Here is an 18080-nt window from a genome sequence, read left to right as displayed (position 1 = left end):
ACAGCGGAACAAGACCACAACCAGGACTAACTGCGGGGCTAAAATGAGGCTGAAGAGGGAAAAGGATGGAACACTTGTCGTAAAAGAGATAGTCTGGGAACACAATCACATGCTACAGCTCTCCCCCCAAATGCTTGTCTTCTTACACTCCCACAAAAACTTTGACAAAACAATCTTGGAGTACGTCAAGTACCTGCAGTTCAAAGGCATTGAACACGCGCAAATCATGAGCATACGGGGCGGCGATGACCCCGATAGCTACTTCCTCGAAATGAATGCCAAAGACCTGATTAACATGTAAGTACAAACTTGTTCTCCTCCCAGAAACCCCCTCAGTCTTTTTTCCTCTGTCAGTACAAACATATTACACAACGCATGACCTCATGCCAGTTCAACATGCATTTTTGAATGAATGTTCACTTTTAATATGCAACAAAGCAAAGAATTCAAAGATGGATGATGTGGACGATGTCCTAAAGACTGTCAACTTCTTTAGGGAGATGAAAGCGATAAACAAGGAATTCTTCTGCGACATACAACTTGATGAGTCCGACAGGGTGAAGAACATATTCTGGGCGAACGCAAGCTGCCGAGGGGCATATCAAGACTTTGGTGACTGCATAACGTTTGACACCACATATAAGACCAACAAGTACCATATGCCACTTGGGGTGTTTGTGGGTACTAACAACCATTTACATACTACATTCTTTGCTTTCGCCCCGATAAGAGATGAGGATGCAGATTCATTCAGATGTCTGTTCAAAACATTTCTAAGGTGCATGAGAGGGAAGGCTCCTACATGCATCCTCACAGGTACAACCGCCACCCCCCCCCCCAAAAAAGAAAGGAAAATAACACAGTAAAATTGTTGTGTCGGCTCTATTTGTATATATGCACTACCATCTGCTGACCACTCCACGTCTCTTTTCTCATTACCAGACCAGTGTCGGCAATGGCTTTGGCGATCCCAGATGCTTTCGGGGACACAGTACACAAGCTATGCTGCTAGAACATTATGAAGAAGTATAGGGAACACCTCGCATACCTGTACAACCTCCACAAAGACTTATGGATGAATTCACAACAATCCTCAACTGGCCCCTCATGCCAACTGAGTTTGAGGCTGCCTTGAAAGCACTCATGGATAAGTACAACCTCCATGATGATGCCACGATGGTGGCAATGTAAACGAGCGCGAGAAATGGATATCAGCTTACTTCAAAGAAATTTCTGTGCCAAAATGACGTCCACACAACGGAGTGAGAGCATGAATTATGTGCTCAAGAAGAACTTCGTAAGTGAAAGACAAAACCTGCACCGGTTTGTCAGCCAGGTAAACTCTTGTGTCAAAACCAGGAGGCAGGCAGAGAACCAGGAGACAATGGGTAACCGGGTATAGCTCTACCACCTGTCGTAAGACAAATAACGTGCTTACAGAAGTAAATATTTCTTAGTTAGACAAGTTTTTGCTGCGAGAAAACTAATAATTTGTTCATCACTCTTGCTTGCGCATAAGGAACAAAACACGATGATCTTCTATGGGTTTGACACTCAGATGGCAAAGCTTTACTCACGAGCTGTGTACAGCGAGATCAGAAAAAGGCTAAAACTGAGCACCCTCTTCATGGTGACAGAGACGGAAGAGCCCACAAAGTACCTTGTGCGCTACAATAAACCGCAAAAATTGTTTGCATGGTCTCAGCACGCGTTCCAGGTGGTTGCAGACCCCGTGGGAGAAATATTTGACTGCGAGTGCAAGCTGTGGGACCACATAGGTGAGGACTAAAAAAAGATGTTACATACTGTAGTACTTACTTTTGCAAAGTTTTTGTTCGAATGAAACGACAGAAAACATGCACCTCTTCCAACAAACAGGTATTTTCTGTCTGCATGTCCTATGCATGATGCAGACAATTAAGGCTGACAGCGTTCCAGAGAAATACACCCTCAGGAGATACGCCAAACGCCCGGACATCCAGCCAACATTCAACAGAAATGACTTGAGGACAGTAGCGTCAAACAAGGCCTCCCAATACTGCATTGAAAGCGCACTGCTACAGCTGAACATGAGGGTGCACAGAAAAAGCTTGAGAAGCCAAGAGCAAATGGCAAGGTCACGGGTCGTCATGGAAAGACTTGACCAAGAACTCAACGCCATGCATTCTGTTGAAAATGGCAATGTCGCAGACAACAAAGCCATTGAGCAGGATATTGCTACAATCTTATCCGAGATGAACCATCTGGAAGCTATTGACCCGTACGACAACGAGGAAGAGGACCAACAGCAACCAGAGCTTGCCCATGTGCACACTCAAGAGCAGCAACATGCTAACGTGCAAGATCATGAGCTTGACGGTGTTGTAGGCGAACGACATGACAACAGGAGATCCTACCAGCAGCAGCAGGAAAGGGTAATTAAACCACCCATATTCTCAAACACAAAGGGGAGGAAGAGTAAGACACAAGCAGCGAAAGCAGCAAAAGCAGTAGCCAAAAAGCCGCCACGCCCCATCAGACGCGTGCAATTCGGCCCGGATGGCAAACCTCTTGGGATAAGGGCATGCGGATTCTGCAACGTGGTGACCAATCATAATTACCGCACATGCCCACTCTGCACAGATGACATTGTCAACAAGCAAAAGCTGCAGAAGCAGATTGGAGCCGCCCAGGTTTCTACCAATGGAGATGACACACGTAACAGTGATGACCCACAAGTATAGGGGATCTGTCGTAGTCCTTTCGATAAGTAAGAGTGCCGAACCCAACGAGGAGCAGAAGGAAATGATAAGCGGTTTTCAGCAAGGTATTCTCTGCAAGCACTGAAATTATAGGTAACAGATAGTTTTGTGATAGGATAATTTGTAACGAGCAACAAGTAACAAAAGTAAATAAAGTGCAGCAAGGTGGCCCAATCCTTTTTGTAGCAAAGGACAAGCCTGGACAAACTCTTATATAGAGAAAAGCGCTCCCGAGGACACATGGGAATTATCGTCAAGCTAGTTTTCATCACGTTCATATGATTCGCGTTCGGTACTTTGATAATTTGATATGTGGGTGGACCGGTGCTTGGGTGCTGTCCTTACTTGGACAAGCATCCCACTTATGATTAACCCCTATTGCAAGCATCCGCAACTACAAAAGAAGTATTAAGGTAAACCTAACCATAGCATGAAACATATGGATCCAAATCAGTCCCTTACGAAGCAACGCATAAACTAGGGTTTAAGCTTCCGTCACTCTAGCAATCCATCATCTACTTATTACTTCCCAATGCCTTCCTCTAGGCCCAAATAATGGTGAAGTGTCATGTAGTCGACGTTCACATAACACCACTAGAGGAGAGACAACATACATCTCATCAAAATATCGAATGAATACCAAATTCACATGACTACTAATAGCAAGACTTCTCACATGTCCTCAGGAACAAACGTAACTACTCACAAAGCATATTCATGTTCATAATCAGAGGAGTATTAATATGCATATAGGATTTAACATATGATCTTCCACCAAATAAACCAACTAGCATCAACTACAAGGTGTAATCAACACTACTAGCAACCTACAGGTACCAATCCCAGACTTGGAGACAAGAATTGGATACAAGAGATGAACTAGGGTTTGAGAGGAGATGGTGCTGGTGAAGATGTTGATGGAGATTGGCCCTCTCACGATGAGAGGAGCGTTGGTGATGACGATGGCGATGATTTCCCCCTCCCGGAGGGAAGTGTCCCCGGCAGAACAGCTCCGCCAGAGCCCTAGATTGGTTCCGCCAAGGTTCCACCTCGTGGCGGCGGAGTCTCGTCCCGAAAGCTTGCTTATGATTTTTCTTCGGACGAAAGACTTCATATAGCAGAAGATGGGCACCGGAGGGCCAACAGGGGGCCCACGAGGCAGGGGGGCGCGCACAGGGGGGTAGGGCGCGCCCCCACCCTCATGGCCAGGGTGTGGGCCCCCTCTGGTATTTCTTCCGCTCAGTATTTTTTATTATTTCCAAAAATAACTTTCATGGAGTTTCAGGACTTTTGGAGTTGTGCAGAATAGGTCTCTAATATTTGCTCCTTTTCCAGCCCAGAATTCTAGCTGTCGGCATTCTCCCTCCTTATGTAAACCTTGTAAAATAAGAGAGAATAGGCATAAGTATTGTGACATAATGTGTAATAACAGCCCAAAATGCAATATATATCGATATAAAAGCATGATGCAAAATGGACGTATCAACTCCCCCAAGCTTAGACCTCGCTTGTCCTCAAGTGAAAGCCGATAACGATAAATATGTCCACATGTTTAGAGGTAGAGGTGTCGATAAAATAAAATACGGACATGAGGGCATCATGATCATTCTTATAATAGCAACATATATGGATATTGTCATATGATTTCTTATGCTCAAGTAATAATCTATTCACAATGCAAAGTATGAATCAGAAACATTATTGAGAACCAACAAACTATAATCTCAGTCATTGAAGCAATTGCAATTTATCATAACATCAGAAAGAGTCTATGTCAGAGCTTTTTAGCAAGTCCACATACTCAACTATCATTTAGTATTTCACAATTGCTAACACTCACGCAATACTTGTGGTTACGGAGTTTTAATTGGACACAGAGAAAGATAGGGGCTTATAGTTTCGCCTCCCAACCTTTTACCTCAAGGGTAATGTCAACAATAATAGCTCATGCTAACTTCCATCCAATTAGATATATATATATATATATATATATATATATATATATATATATATATATATATATATATATATATATATATATATATATATATATATCAGGATCTTTCTAACACACTGTGCTTGCCAAAGGATAAAATATAAAAAGGAAAGGTGAAGATCACCATGACTCTTGCATAAGGTAGAAGATAATAGTAAAAGATAGGCCCTTCGCAGAGGGAAGCAGAGGTTTCCATGCGCTTTCAGAGTTGGATGCACAAAATCTTAATGCGAAAGAACGTCACTTTATATTGCCACTTGTGATATAGACCTTTATTATGCAGTCCGTCGCTTTTATTTCTTCCACATCACAAGATCGTATAAAGCTTATTTCCTCCACACCAATCAATCATACATATTTAGAGAGCAATTTTTATTGCTTGCACCGATGACAACTTACTTGAAGGATCTTACTCAATCCATAGGTAGGTATGGTGGACTCTTATGACAAAACTGGGTTTAAGGGTATTTGGAAGCACAAGTAGTATCTCTACTTGGTGCAAAGAATTTGGCTAGCATGAGGGGGAAAGGCAAGCTCAACATGTTGGATGATCCATGACAATATACTTTATTTCAGATATAAGAAAACATAACCCATTACGTTGTCTTCCTTGTCCAACATCAACTCTTTAGCACGTCATATTTTAATGAGTGCTCACAATCATAAAAGATGTCCAAGATAGTATATTTATATGTGAAACCTCTCTTTCTTTATTACTTCCTATTAATTGCAACGATGACCAAAGCTATGTTTGTCAACTCTCAACAACTTTTAATCATCATACTCTTTCTATGTGAAGTCATTACTCTTCATAAGATCAATATGATCTCTTTTTATTTCTTTTTATATTTTTATATTTTCTTTTATTCACTCAAGGTCATAGAAAAATAATCAAGCCCTTGACTCAACACTAATCTTTATTATATATAGCTCACGGACTCGATTACATAGAGGGATCATAAAGCAAAAACTCAAAACTAGATCATACCAAAACTTTATTCTACTAGATCAAGATACTACTAAAAGGATCGAACTAAGAAAAACGGTAAAGATAGGAGTGTGACGGTGATACGATACCGGGGCACCTCCCCCAAGCTTGGCAGTTGCCAAGGGGAGTGCCCATACCCATATGATTATGTCTCCTTTGTTGGCGAGGAAGGTGGTGGAGTTGTTGATGATGTGGGCTTGTCATCCATCTTCCAAGGCATAGGCTCACCATCATAGAAGGATGATCGAGTCTCCGGGATCCTCAAATCTGCAGCCAAACTCATCCTCTTGAATCTATATTCATACTCACAGTTTTGGTTTTGCAGGTCATAGATTTGGGCTTGGAGGTGCTCGATCTTCTCGTGAAGCTTGAAGATGGTCTCCCCAATGTTCTTGGCATCCATCTTGTGGTTGTTGGTGAACTCCGCGATCATCATGTGGTTGGAGTTGAGTCCACGTTCCACCATCCCCTGGCACTTGAAAACGTGTTGCTCCATTGCTTCGAGCCTCATCTCCACGCTTCCGGTCCCCTTCGGTCCCTCAACATCGCGGATGTGCAGCAACCCATCACGCATCTCAATGGCTTGAGGGTGTCGCAACACCTCCGCGAGGTAAGGGTTGATGACCTTCTCGAAGAACTTGTCCTTGGGTGCGCTTGGAGACGTCATGATGATCTAGATCTGTCAGAAAAACAGCTCGAAACAAAAATAGAGGATATTTGCGTGATACAGGAGTCAAAACCTTCGGGAGATTATATAATGAATTTTTACCGACCAAAATACGTATCGTGCAAGAAAACGGAGTCCGGAGAGCGCAAGAGGTGCCCACGAGGCAGGGGCGCGCCCAGGGGGTAGGGCGCGCCCTCCACCCTCGTGTCCTTCCCGGGCTGCTTCTTATTTTTCTATTTTTCTAAATATTCCAAAACGGAGAAAAATTACCATTAGAACTGTTTTGGAGTCGGTTTACTTACCGTACCACATACCTATTCCTTTTCGGAGTCTGAAACGTTCCGGAAAGTGTCCCTTATGTATTCCTCCAGGGTCACGGTTTCAATAACATTGGTTTCAACATTTATGGGATTACCTGAGATATAATGTTTGATTCTTTGACCGTTCACCACCTTCGTATTTGTGCCTTCGAAGTTGTTGATTTTTATGGCACCAGAACGATAGACCTCCTCGATAACGTAAGGACCTTCCCATTTAGAGAGAAGTTTTCCTGCAAAAAATTTTAAACGAGAGTTTTATAGCAATACATAATCACCTACATTAAACTCACGCTTTTGTATTCTTTTGTCATGCCATCTTTTAACTTTTTCTTTAAATAATTTGGCATTCTCATAGGCTTGGGTTCTCCATTCATCAAGTGAGCTTATGTCAAATAGCCTCTTCTCACCGGCAAGTTTGAAATCATAATTGAGCTCTTTAATAGCCCAATATGCCTTATGTTCTAGTCCGAGAGGTAAATGACATGCTTTTCCATAAAACATTTTATACGGAGACATACCCATAGGATTTTTATATGCAGTTCTATAGGCCCATAATGCATCATCCATTTTCTTGGACCAATTCTTTCTAGATCTATTAACATTCTTTTGCAAAATTAATTTGAGCTCTCTATTACTCAATTCTACTTGACCACTAGACTGTGGGTGATAAGGAGATGCAATTCTATGATTAACACCATAGTTAGCAAGCATTTTACGGAAAGCACCATGAATAAAATGTGAACCACCGTCAGTCATTAAATATCTAGGGACTCCAAACCTCGGGAAAATAACTTCTTAAACATTTTAATAGAAGTGTTATGATCAGCACTACTAGTTGGAATAGCTTCTACCCACTTAGTAACGTAATCAACAGCAACTAAAATATGTGTATATCCATTAGAGGCAGGAAACGGTCCCATATAATCAAAGCCCCAAACATCGAATGGTTCAATAACAAGTGAATAATTCATAGGCATTTCTTGACGTCTACTAATATTACCAATTCTTTGACATTCATCACAATATAGGACAAACTTACGGGCATCCTTGAAGAGAGTAGGCCAACAAAAACCGGATTGCAATACCTTATGTGCAGTTCTATCCCCAGCGTGGTGTCCTCCATAAGCCTCGGAGTGACACTTGCGTAGGATCTGTTCCTGTTCTTGCTCAGGTATACAACGTCTAATAACACCATCTACTCCTTCTTTATAAAGATGTGGGTCATCCCAAAAGTAATGTCTCAAATCATAGAAGAACTTTTTCTTTTGCTGGTATGTGAAACTAGGTGGTATAAATTTAGCAACAATGTAATTAGCATAATCAGCATGCGATGGAGCAGTACGAGAAGCATTTATGACATTTAATTGTTCATCAGGAAAGCTATCATCAATAGGTAGTGGGTCATCAAGAACATTTTCTAACCTAGACAAGTTGTCTGCAACGGGGTTCTCAGCTCCCTTTCTATCAATAATATGCAAATCAAATTCTTGTAGCAAGAGAACCCATCTAATAAGTCTAGGTTTAGCATCTTTCTTTTCCATAAGATATTTAATAGCAGCATGATCAGTGTGAATAGTTACTTTAGAATCAACAATATAAGGTCTGAACTTATCACAAGCAAATACAACTGCTAAGAATTCTTTTTCAGTAGTAGCATAATTTCTCTGAGCATTGTCTAGAGTTTTACTAGCATATTGAATAACATTTAATTTCTTATCAACTCTTTGCCCTAGAACAACACCTATAGCATAATCACTAGCATCACACATAATTTCAAAGGGTAAATTCCAATCAGGTGGCTGAACAATAGGTGCAGAAATTAATGCTTTCTTAAGTATTTCAAATGCTTCTACACAATCATCATCAAAGACAAATGGTATGTCTTTTTGTAATAAATTAGTCAGAGACCGAGAAATTTTTGAGAAGTCCTTAATGAACCTCCTATAAAAACCGGCATGACCGAGGAAACTTCTTATACCTTTGATGTCCTTGGGACATGGCATCTTCTCAATAACATCAACTTTGGCTTTGTCAACTTCAATACCTCTTTCAGAAATTTTATGCCCCAAGACAATACCTTCATTAACCATAAAGTGGCACTTCTCCCAGTTCAAGACAATATTAGTTTCTTCACATCTCTGCAAAACTCGATCAAGGTTGCTCAAGCAATCATCAAAAGAGGATCCATAAACGGAGAAATCATCCATAAAAACCTCACATATCTTTTCACAAAAGTCAGAGAATATAGCCATCATGCATCTTTGAAAGGTAGCAGGCGCATTACATAAACCAAAAGGCATACGTCTATAAGCAAAAGTACCGAAAGGGCAAGTAAAAGTGGTCTTTGATTGATCATCGGCCGACACAGGTATTTGAGAGAAACCAGAGTAACCATCTAGAAAGCAAAAATGTGTATGTTTGGATAACCTTTCTAGCATTTGATCAATAAAAGGTAAGGGGTAATGTTCTTTTTTAGTAGCTTTATTTAATTTGCGGAAATCAATTACCATCCCATAACCTGTAATAATTCTTTGCGGGATCAATTCATCTTTATCATTAGGAACGACGGTGATACCTCCCTTTTTAGGGACACAATGAACAGGACTTACCCACTGACTATCAGCAACGGGATAAATAATACCTGCCTCAAGAAGCTTTAGTATTTCCTTTCTTACCACTTCTTTCATCTTAGGATTCACCCGTCGTTGGTGATCACGAACCGGTTTGGCATCTTTCTCCAAATTTATTTTGTGTTGGCATAGAGTGGGACTAATGCCCTTAAGATCATCAAGAGTATACCCAATAGCAGCGCGGTGCTTCTTCAGAGTTTTCAATAATCTCTCTCCTTCATGCTCTGAAAGGTTAGCACTAATAATAACATATCTTTTTCTCATCAAGGTAAGCATATTTAAGAGTATCAGGTAACAGTTTAAGCTCAAATACGGGATCACCCTTGGGTGGAGGAGGATCCCCTAGGATTTCAACAGGCAAATTGTGTTTCAGGATGGGTTCCTGTTTAAAGAATACTTCATCTATTTCCCTTCTTTCATTCATAAACATATCATTTTCATGGTCTAGCAAATATTGTTCTAAAGGATCACTAGGAGGTACGACAATAGAAGCAAGACCAATAATTTCATCCTTACTAGGCAATTCCTCCTCACGGCGTTGTCTACGAAATTTAGAAAAGTTAAACTCATGAGACATATCACCTAGACCAATAGTAACAACATCCTTTTCACAGTCTATCCTAGCATTAACAGTGTTCAAGAAGGGTCTACCGAATATAATGGGACAGAAGCTATCTTGTGGGGAACCAAGAACAAGAAAATCAACAGGATATTTAGTTTTCCCACACAAGACTTCAACATCTCTAACAATTCCCATGGGTGAAATAGTATCTCTATTGGCAAGTTTAATTGTGACATCAATATCTTCTAACTCAGTAGGTGCAATATCATGCATAATTTCTTTGTATAAGTCAATAGGTATTGCACTAGCACTAGCACCCATATCACATAAGCCATGATAACAATGATCTCCTATGTTAACAGAAATAACAGGCATGCCTACCACAGGTCCATGTTTATCTTTAGCAAAAGGTTTGGCAATTCTAGCAGTTTCATTACAGAAATGAATAACATGCCCATCAATATTATCAGACAAGAGATCTTTAACAGTAGCACTATTAGGTTCAACTTTAACTTGCTCAGGAGGTGTATAAGTTCTAATATTGCTTTTACGAACCACAGTTGAAGCTTTAGCATGATCCTTTATTCTAACAGGGAAAGGTGGTTTCTCAACATAAGCAGTAGGAACAATAGGATCATTATAAGTGATAGTCTTTTCTTCAACTTTAATAGGTGCAGCTACTTTTACTTAAATGGGAGGATGATATTTAAACCACTTATCCTTAGGGAGATCAACATGAGTAGCAAAAGATTCACAAAAAGGAAGCTACTATCTCAGAGTCAAGTCCATATTTAGTGCTAAACTTACGGAAAATATCGGTATCCATAAAGGATTTAACACAATCAAACTTAGGTGTCATACCTGACTCCTTACCTTCATCGAGATCCCAATATTCAGAGTTGCATTTAATTCTTTCCAATAAATCCCATTTGAATTCAATAGTCTTCATCATAAAAGAGCCAGCACAAGAAGTATCGAGCATGGTGCGATTGTTATCAGAAAGCCGAGCATAAACATTTTGAATAATTATTTCTCTTGGGAGCTCATGATTGGGGCATGAATATAACATTGATTTAAGCCTCCCCCAAGCTTGAGCGATGCTTTCTCCTTCGCGAGGCCAAAAATTATATATATAATTGCGATCACGATGAACAAGATGCAGGATAAATCTTCTGATGAAATTCCAATTTCAATCGTTTGTAGTTCCATGATCCCATATCATCACATAGCCTATACCATGTCAATGCATCTCCCTTCAAAGATAAAGGGAAGACCTTCTTCTTAATAACATCATCGGGCACACCTGCAAGCTTAAATAATCCACAAACTTCATCCACATATATTAGGTGCTCATCAGGATGCATCGTTCCATCTCCTGCAAAAGGATTAGCTAGCAGTTTTTCTATCATACCCGAAGGAATCTCAAAGTAGAAATTTTCATTTTCAGTAGGTTCAGTAGGTTGAGGAGCAACTCTTTGCTCTACTGGTCGGGGTGAAGATACCCCGAACAATCCCCTCAGAGGATTACTTTCCATAGTAACAAGTGACAGTAAATTTCAGCACACAATATAAATTTTTCCTTACCAAATTCCACCCACCAAAGGCGCTTCACTCCCCGGCAACGGTGCCAGAAAAGAGTCTTGATGACCCACAAGTATAGGGGATCTATCATAGTCCTTTCGATAAGTAAGAGTGTCGAACCCAACGAGGAGCAGAAGGAAATGATAAGCGGTTTTCAGCAAGGTATTCTCTGCAAGCACTGAAATTATAGGTAACAGATAGTTTTGTGATAGGATAATTTGTAACGAGCAACAAGTAACAAAAGTAAATAAAGTGCAGCAAGGTGGCCCAATCCTTTTTGTAGCAAAGGACAAGCCTGGACAAACTCTTATATAGAGAAAAGCGCTCCCGAGGACACATGGAAATTATCGTCAAGCTAGTTTTCATCACGTTCATATGATTCGCGTTCGGTACTTTGATAATTTGATATGTGGGTGGACCGGTGCTTGGGTGCTGTCCTTACTTGGACAAGCATCCCACTTATGATTAACCCCTATTGCAAGCATCCGCAACTACAAAAGAAGTATTAAGGTAAACCTAACCATAGCATGAAACATATGGATCCAAATCAGTCCCTTACGAAGCAACGCATAAACTAGGGTTTAAGCTTCTGTCACTCTAGCAACCCATCATCTACTTATTACTTCCCAATGCCTTCCTCTAGGCCCAAATAATGGTGAAGTGTCATGTAGTCGACGTTCACATAACACCACTAGAGGAGAGACAACATACATCTCATCAAAATATCGAACGAATACCAAATTCACATGACTACTAATAGCAAGACTTCTCACATGTCCTCAGGAACAAACGTAACTACTCACAAAGCATATTCATGTTCATAATCAGAGGAGTATTAATATGCATATAGGATTTAACATATGATCTTCCACCAAATAAACCAACTAGCATCAACTACAAGGTGTAATCAACACTACTAGCAACCTACAGGTACCAATCCCAGACTTGGAGACAAGAATTGGATACAAGAGATGAACTAGGGTTTGAGAGGAGATGGTGCTGGTGAAGATGTTGATGGAGATTGGCCCTCTCACGATGAGAGGAGCGTTGGTGATGACGATGGCGATGATTTCCCCCTCCCGGAGGGAAGTGTCCCCGGCAGAACAGCTCCGCCAGAGCCCTAGATTGGTTCCGCCAAGGTTCCACCTCGTGGCGGCGGAGTCTCGTCCCGAAAGCTTGCTTATGATTTTTCTTCGGACGAAAGACTTCATATAGCAGAAGATGGGCACCGGAGGGCCAACAGGGGGCCCACGAGGCAAGGGGCGCGCACAGGGGAGTAGGGCGCGCCCCCACCCTCATGGCCAGGGTGTGGGCCCCTCTGGTATTTCTTCCGCTCAGTATTTTTTATTATTTCCAAAAATAACTTTCATGGAGTTTCAGGACTTTTGGAGTTGTGCAGAATAGGTCTCTAATATTTGCTCCTTTTCCAGCCCAGAATTCTAGCTGTCGGCATTCTCCCTCCTTATGTAAACCTTGTAAAATAAGAGAGAATAGGCATAAGTATTGTGACATAATGTGTAATAACAGCCCAAAATGCAATATATATCGATATAAAAGCATGATGCAAAATGGACGTATCAAACAGCTACACTTGCAGCAAGTGTGGGGGGACTGACGGACATAATGCCCGCACATGCAAAGTGGGCTAGGAGGTCAATGGCGTCGAATAGAAACAGGGCAAGGTCCAGAGTTCCAAAAAATCAAAAGAAGAAGATGAAGAAGAAGAGTTTGATGAGAATGATGACCAATCAGACAAAGACAATGAAGATGACAGTATTGGGGTCGAGGAAACTGAAACTGACAATGAAGCTGCCAAGGCTCAAGCAGGAAAGGACGCCGACAAGGGACAACATTCGGGGCCAGTTAGAAGGAGCTCAAGACTGAAGAATCCATAGTGGTTATGCTGCTGCGTCAACTCAAAAATAAGTTTGTGCTCTCGGTTGCCTCGATACACAATGAGGACTCATATCAGAAACACTATCGTTACCAAAACTTATTTAGCTTTATCATCAATTTCTTGATCAGTACTATAGTTAAGATATAATTTGTGATTTGTGCCCGCTGGACTAGTGACATTATTATGTAAACCATTTGATAAACCTTTTGAATGCAATCACAAATATATTTGAAAAAACTGATCAAGATTTATGTAACGTCAACACTACTGTCGACCAGTAACTCGGCAAAAATTTATTAAGGAAAATTTAAACTCTTACAGTACATAAGTACTGATAATTCTCACTCATCAGTACAAGGCAGAGTAACCAAACACACCCATGAACACCTCAAAAAACATCATTTCAAAACAAGCGATGACTGGTTCTGCCAGTCCTAGTTCAAAAAGTCCATCATTACATAAAAATAATTACCTCAAGCAAACAGGAAAAATTGAAAGTGCAAATATAATACACATGTACTGATGAAAAACTAATTTATCTGTAAAAAATACTTTCAGAGATTATGTTGATAAAAACAATCCTTTCAAAAAACAAAAATTGTTTCAAAAGATTAGCATGACACACATAGTGTGAACTTGTATTTTGTAAGTTCAATTACACTTCAATCACCAGTCCAAGTACCCATAGTAGAGGAGTACAAAGCGCCATCATCACCAACCCTGACATGTGCAAGTGGGATAAGCAGCTGATAAGTACAGCTTGACAAGACAGATCAGTGCGACAGTAAAAAACCCCGAGTATAAGACTTCAGTGCAAAAACAAGACTTAAACTCCACACTGAAAAACATCACAAAGTATACGTCACTTAAACAGTACAAAATGCCATCATCACCGACCCTGAGACATGCAAGTGGGATAAGCAGCTGATAAATACAGCTCATTGTTCAATAAATCTTTCGATTCAGCGATTTATCGTCCGATTTATCGCTACTCTTGGGGCAACCGAAAAGATTATGCCTTAACTTCACCGTTTATCGTTTGGGCCGACTTATCGCTATGAGAAGCATTTTATCAGGAATCTACCAATAAATCGGGCCTATTCATAGAACTATGTTTGCAAAAATTATGTTTATTTGCATTTTGTGGACCTTGTTACGCTATATGTACTGTTGTCCTATTTTGTTTGTCATTATACGAGGATTCAAAGGTTAGGAATCAAGGTAACACTTCTGTCCAATATTGTTTTGATGTTGAATATAGCATATTTTAGTGTTGGGAACCTGAGATTTGCAAAATATGGCCGATTAATAGCCGACCGATAAAATTGATTAATCGGCCGATTTCCGACTAATTTCTAATCCCCAGCTGACCGAGACTCTGACGATAAGCGATATCCTCGACATTGGTACATCTTGACAAGACTAGTCAGTGCGGCCAGTAACTACCCTGGCAAAGAAATTGGCTTGGACGGTTGGTTCTTCCAGGCCACCGCCCGCGCCACCCACTGGGTGGTTGCCACGACGGACTGCTACTGCGCTGCACAACCACTACCCCCACGTCCCTGACGAACCGCCTCCCACACATCCCCGTCCACGCACTAGAAATAACCCATTGTCTTCCATCTCTGTCTCATTCCGAGAACCACCATTGTCGCTTCCATCTCCACTACAAACAACCCAGAAACTTCTCTCTTCCAAGCCCACAGTCGCCAGAGGAGGGCAATGGCGGAGGAACCATCTGCCAAGCATCATCATGGCAAGACGTCCGACCAGAGCAGCAACCTCGATGACGTTCATGTCCCCGGTGAGAAGCACGAGTACACCCGAACCCTCACAGGGGTTGAGCTCCACGGCAAGGAGATGCTGGAGATCGTCTACACCAGCAAACCAGACAAGGTCGATAAGATGATCAACAGGCTCTGGAAGAAGGCTGGCCGCTTGTATCCTAGGTCCGTGGGCGTTGATGTGGAGTGTACCAGGGAAGACAAACCTCCACAGAGAGCAGCAGTTCTGCAGTTGTGCGTGGAGGAACTCTGCCTGGTGTACCACATCGCAGCGGCCACAAAATGGTGAACCATCCTACTCATTGGCCCTATTTGGTTCATAGTATTGTATCCTCAATTTTTCATTAAACTTGTTTCCCAACTAGATGTACTAGTGTAGTTTGTGAAAGTGGATGCACTATGCACTTTCTCAAGTAGATGCCCTATAATATATTTTGAACCTGATGCACTAGATTACTATTTGAAAATCTTGTAGAAGATTAATTTCTGAACTTGATGTACTAGTGTAGTTTCTGACCTTGATCCAATAGTGTAGTTTTGTTTCTGAACTTGATGTAGTGAAGTAGTTTCTGAACTTAGTCTAGTGTTATTTTCATCAGCAAAAAAACTAAGAACTTGGTGAAGCACTGGTATGTGTTGTTCTATTCAACAAAAGTAAACTAAACTAGTACCAAAGCAGCACATACATCATTGACTCAAACTGTATATATTCCAAAAAGAAAAATAACATGGTGTACTTGAATTTAATTTCAGAACTTTGTTTACTAGTTTCTGAAGTACATTCATCCATTAATTATACTATATAAGCATATACTTCATGGATTCATCACTTGTAAAACAAAAAAACTGAACAATTCAAACATTAAAATAATACTAATCTTCAATATGTCTCTCCCCTTGCAGGCCCAAGCGCCTCAACGACATGGTGAAGCATGAGAAGTTGTTCACATTTGCCGGTTTCAGCATTGAAGGTGACAAAGAGAAGCTGAAGATGTCTGGTTTGGAGATCAACCCCAAGAAGTACGTCGACATTCGGCGCAATTGGAGAGTTCCATACACCGGAAAAGAGTACGACTCCTTGGCTGATGTTGCAGCCAGCGTCATCTACCCATTCTACAAAGACATGAAGAAGATCGACATGAAGGACAACCATAAACTGTGGGGGATCAGCCCGCTGCCAAGTTACCTCATCGAGTACGCAGCGATAGATGCGTATGCCACCTGCAGGTCATGGAAGATAATTGACAACACCAAAATAGGTTGGGAAATATCAAAAGAGCAGGAGGCTAACCCCTACTACCAGTGCCACAATGCGGGATGAAGAGACATCAAAGTCTGCCTTCGTGTTGCTTGCGCTTGTGCTTGCCTTTTATCTTGTTGTTTCAAATTCGTAGTTTGCTCTTGTTAGGTTAAACCAGTTTGCTTATGTCTTGTGTGTCAGGGTTGAACTAGTTTGCTTATGTCATGCTTGTCACGGTTGAACAAGTTTGCTTATGTCAACAACTACATTGTTTGCTTATCTCGTTATATAAGTTTGGTAGCTTCGTATTTTGTTTATGCATCATTTCAAATTCAAAGTAGCTTGTGAATGGAGCTTTGTGGCTACTCTTCAGTACTAGTTCTGAAGCAACTAATTCCATGTGTAGTTTTGATTCAGTATTGTATGGAAAACATAACGTTGAAAACAATCAGTACAATTTGAGTTGCTTAACAACGCTTCAAAAGTTGAAGCAAAAAATCTTAGTACTTCATGTACTGTTCTCATCCATATGTAGCTGCTAGAAAACTAACAAGTACTACAACAGAAAAAGTTAAGAAGCATCAACACACACTTATATCGGTCACATGCAGACTAAGAATGACAGTACTAGTACACTTGAAAGGACAATACATATTTACTACAATAAAAAGTACAAAGAAGCATCAGTTCGCAATCCCTCAAAAAAATAAATGTCAGACTAAGCACATAAGTGCTACTATGAATGAACTCTCAGTACAACTTAGTTTACACGCAAGTACTATAGTGCTAAAAATGATACCAGAAGACACTCGAGAATAATCACAAAAACAAACACAAAAAGAAGGCAAAAACTCAATTAAAAGATAACACTTCCACAAAACTCACAAGAACTACAACAAAAAGTATCAGTCCGCATTACTGGTGGAGTCAAGTACTAGATTCAAACCAAAAAAATATTAAAAATTGACCGCCCGAAGACAGGCAGGCCCTGACGCAGCTAGATACTTGAACTCGAGCCCCCGGCAGAACCGTTGGCGAATCCCTAGTAATCGGCACAACGCAGGGCCAGTCGACCAGGGACCATAGGTCATGAGAGAGAGTGAGCGTCGTGTATAAGCGCTCAGGTAAGTATTCAGAGGAGTTCAACCAGTAGGAATCGACAGTGCTTATAAACAGGTCGAGAGCCCCCTTGCTTAGCAAGGTGGGACTCAACCCAGAGCACACGCACATCCAGCAGTCCTCAAATCGCCCGCGCGGGCCATTTCGGCCGAAAAAGGGCCCAATAGCCTCCATCGTCTCCAAACACCGCACCCATAAGGCCAGTTGAATAAAGCAGAGCGCGGGTCAAAGAAATATAAACTACAAAAAAATGTTTGAAAACTGAAATAGAAAAGTTGTATTACTTGTTCGCAGGCAATAATTTTAAATACAAAAATAAATATAAATATAATTTTAGCTCTGCACCAGGATGATCAAAAAAGGAAAAATATGATACAAAACAACGAAACTTTAAAAAGCGGAGAACTTAATAGGCTATCTGTTAAATGTACATAATTTAAACCAGCAAATTAAATATTACTTTCAAGTTCAACTACTTAAATGCAAGAAGTTCAAATAGATATTGTTTGCAATTCTGCTAAATTTCTTATTTATATAAAATCAGACTACAACTCA

At 40.8% G+C, this 18080-nt stretch overlaps 1 protein-coding gene across 1 annotated transcript; it reads left to right on the top strand.

Annotated features, from left to right (window-relative positions):
- The first annotated feature begins 15104 nt into the window (after positions 1–15104).
- On the top strand, positions 15105–16487 carry LOC109745236 (uncharacterized). Its single transcript, XM_020304376.1, has 2 exons — positions 15105–15451; positions 16070–16487. Exons 1-2 carry the CDS (start codon positions 15105–15107, stop codon positions 16485–16487), a joined length of 765 nt encoding a protein of 254 aa, XP_020159965.1.
- Positions 16488–18080: the final 1593 nt, after the last annotated feature.

This window comes from Aegilops tauschii, chromosome 7 (assembly GCF_002575655.3).
Source record: "Aegilops tauschii subsp. strangulata cultivar AL8/78 chromosome 7, Aet v6.0, whole genome shotgun sequence".
Taxonomy (NCBI): Eukaryota; Viridiplantae; Streptophyta; class Magnoliopsida; order Poales; family Poaceae; genus Aegilops; species Aegilops tauschii.
The sequence above is the reverse complement of the archived record's forward strand: the minus strand, read 5'-3'. Positions and strand labels throughout refer to the sequence as shown.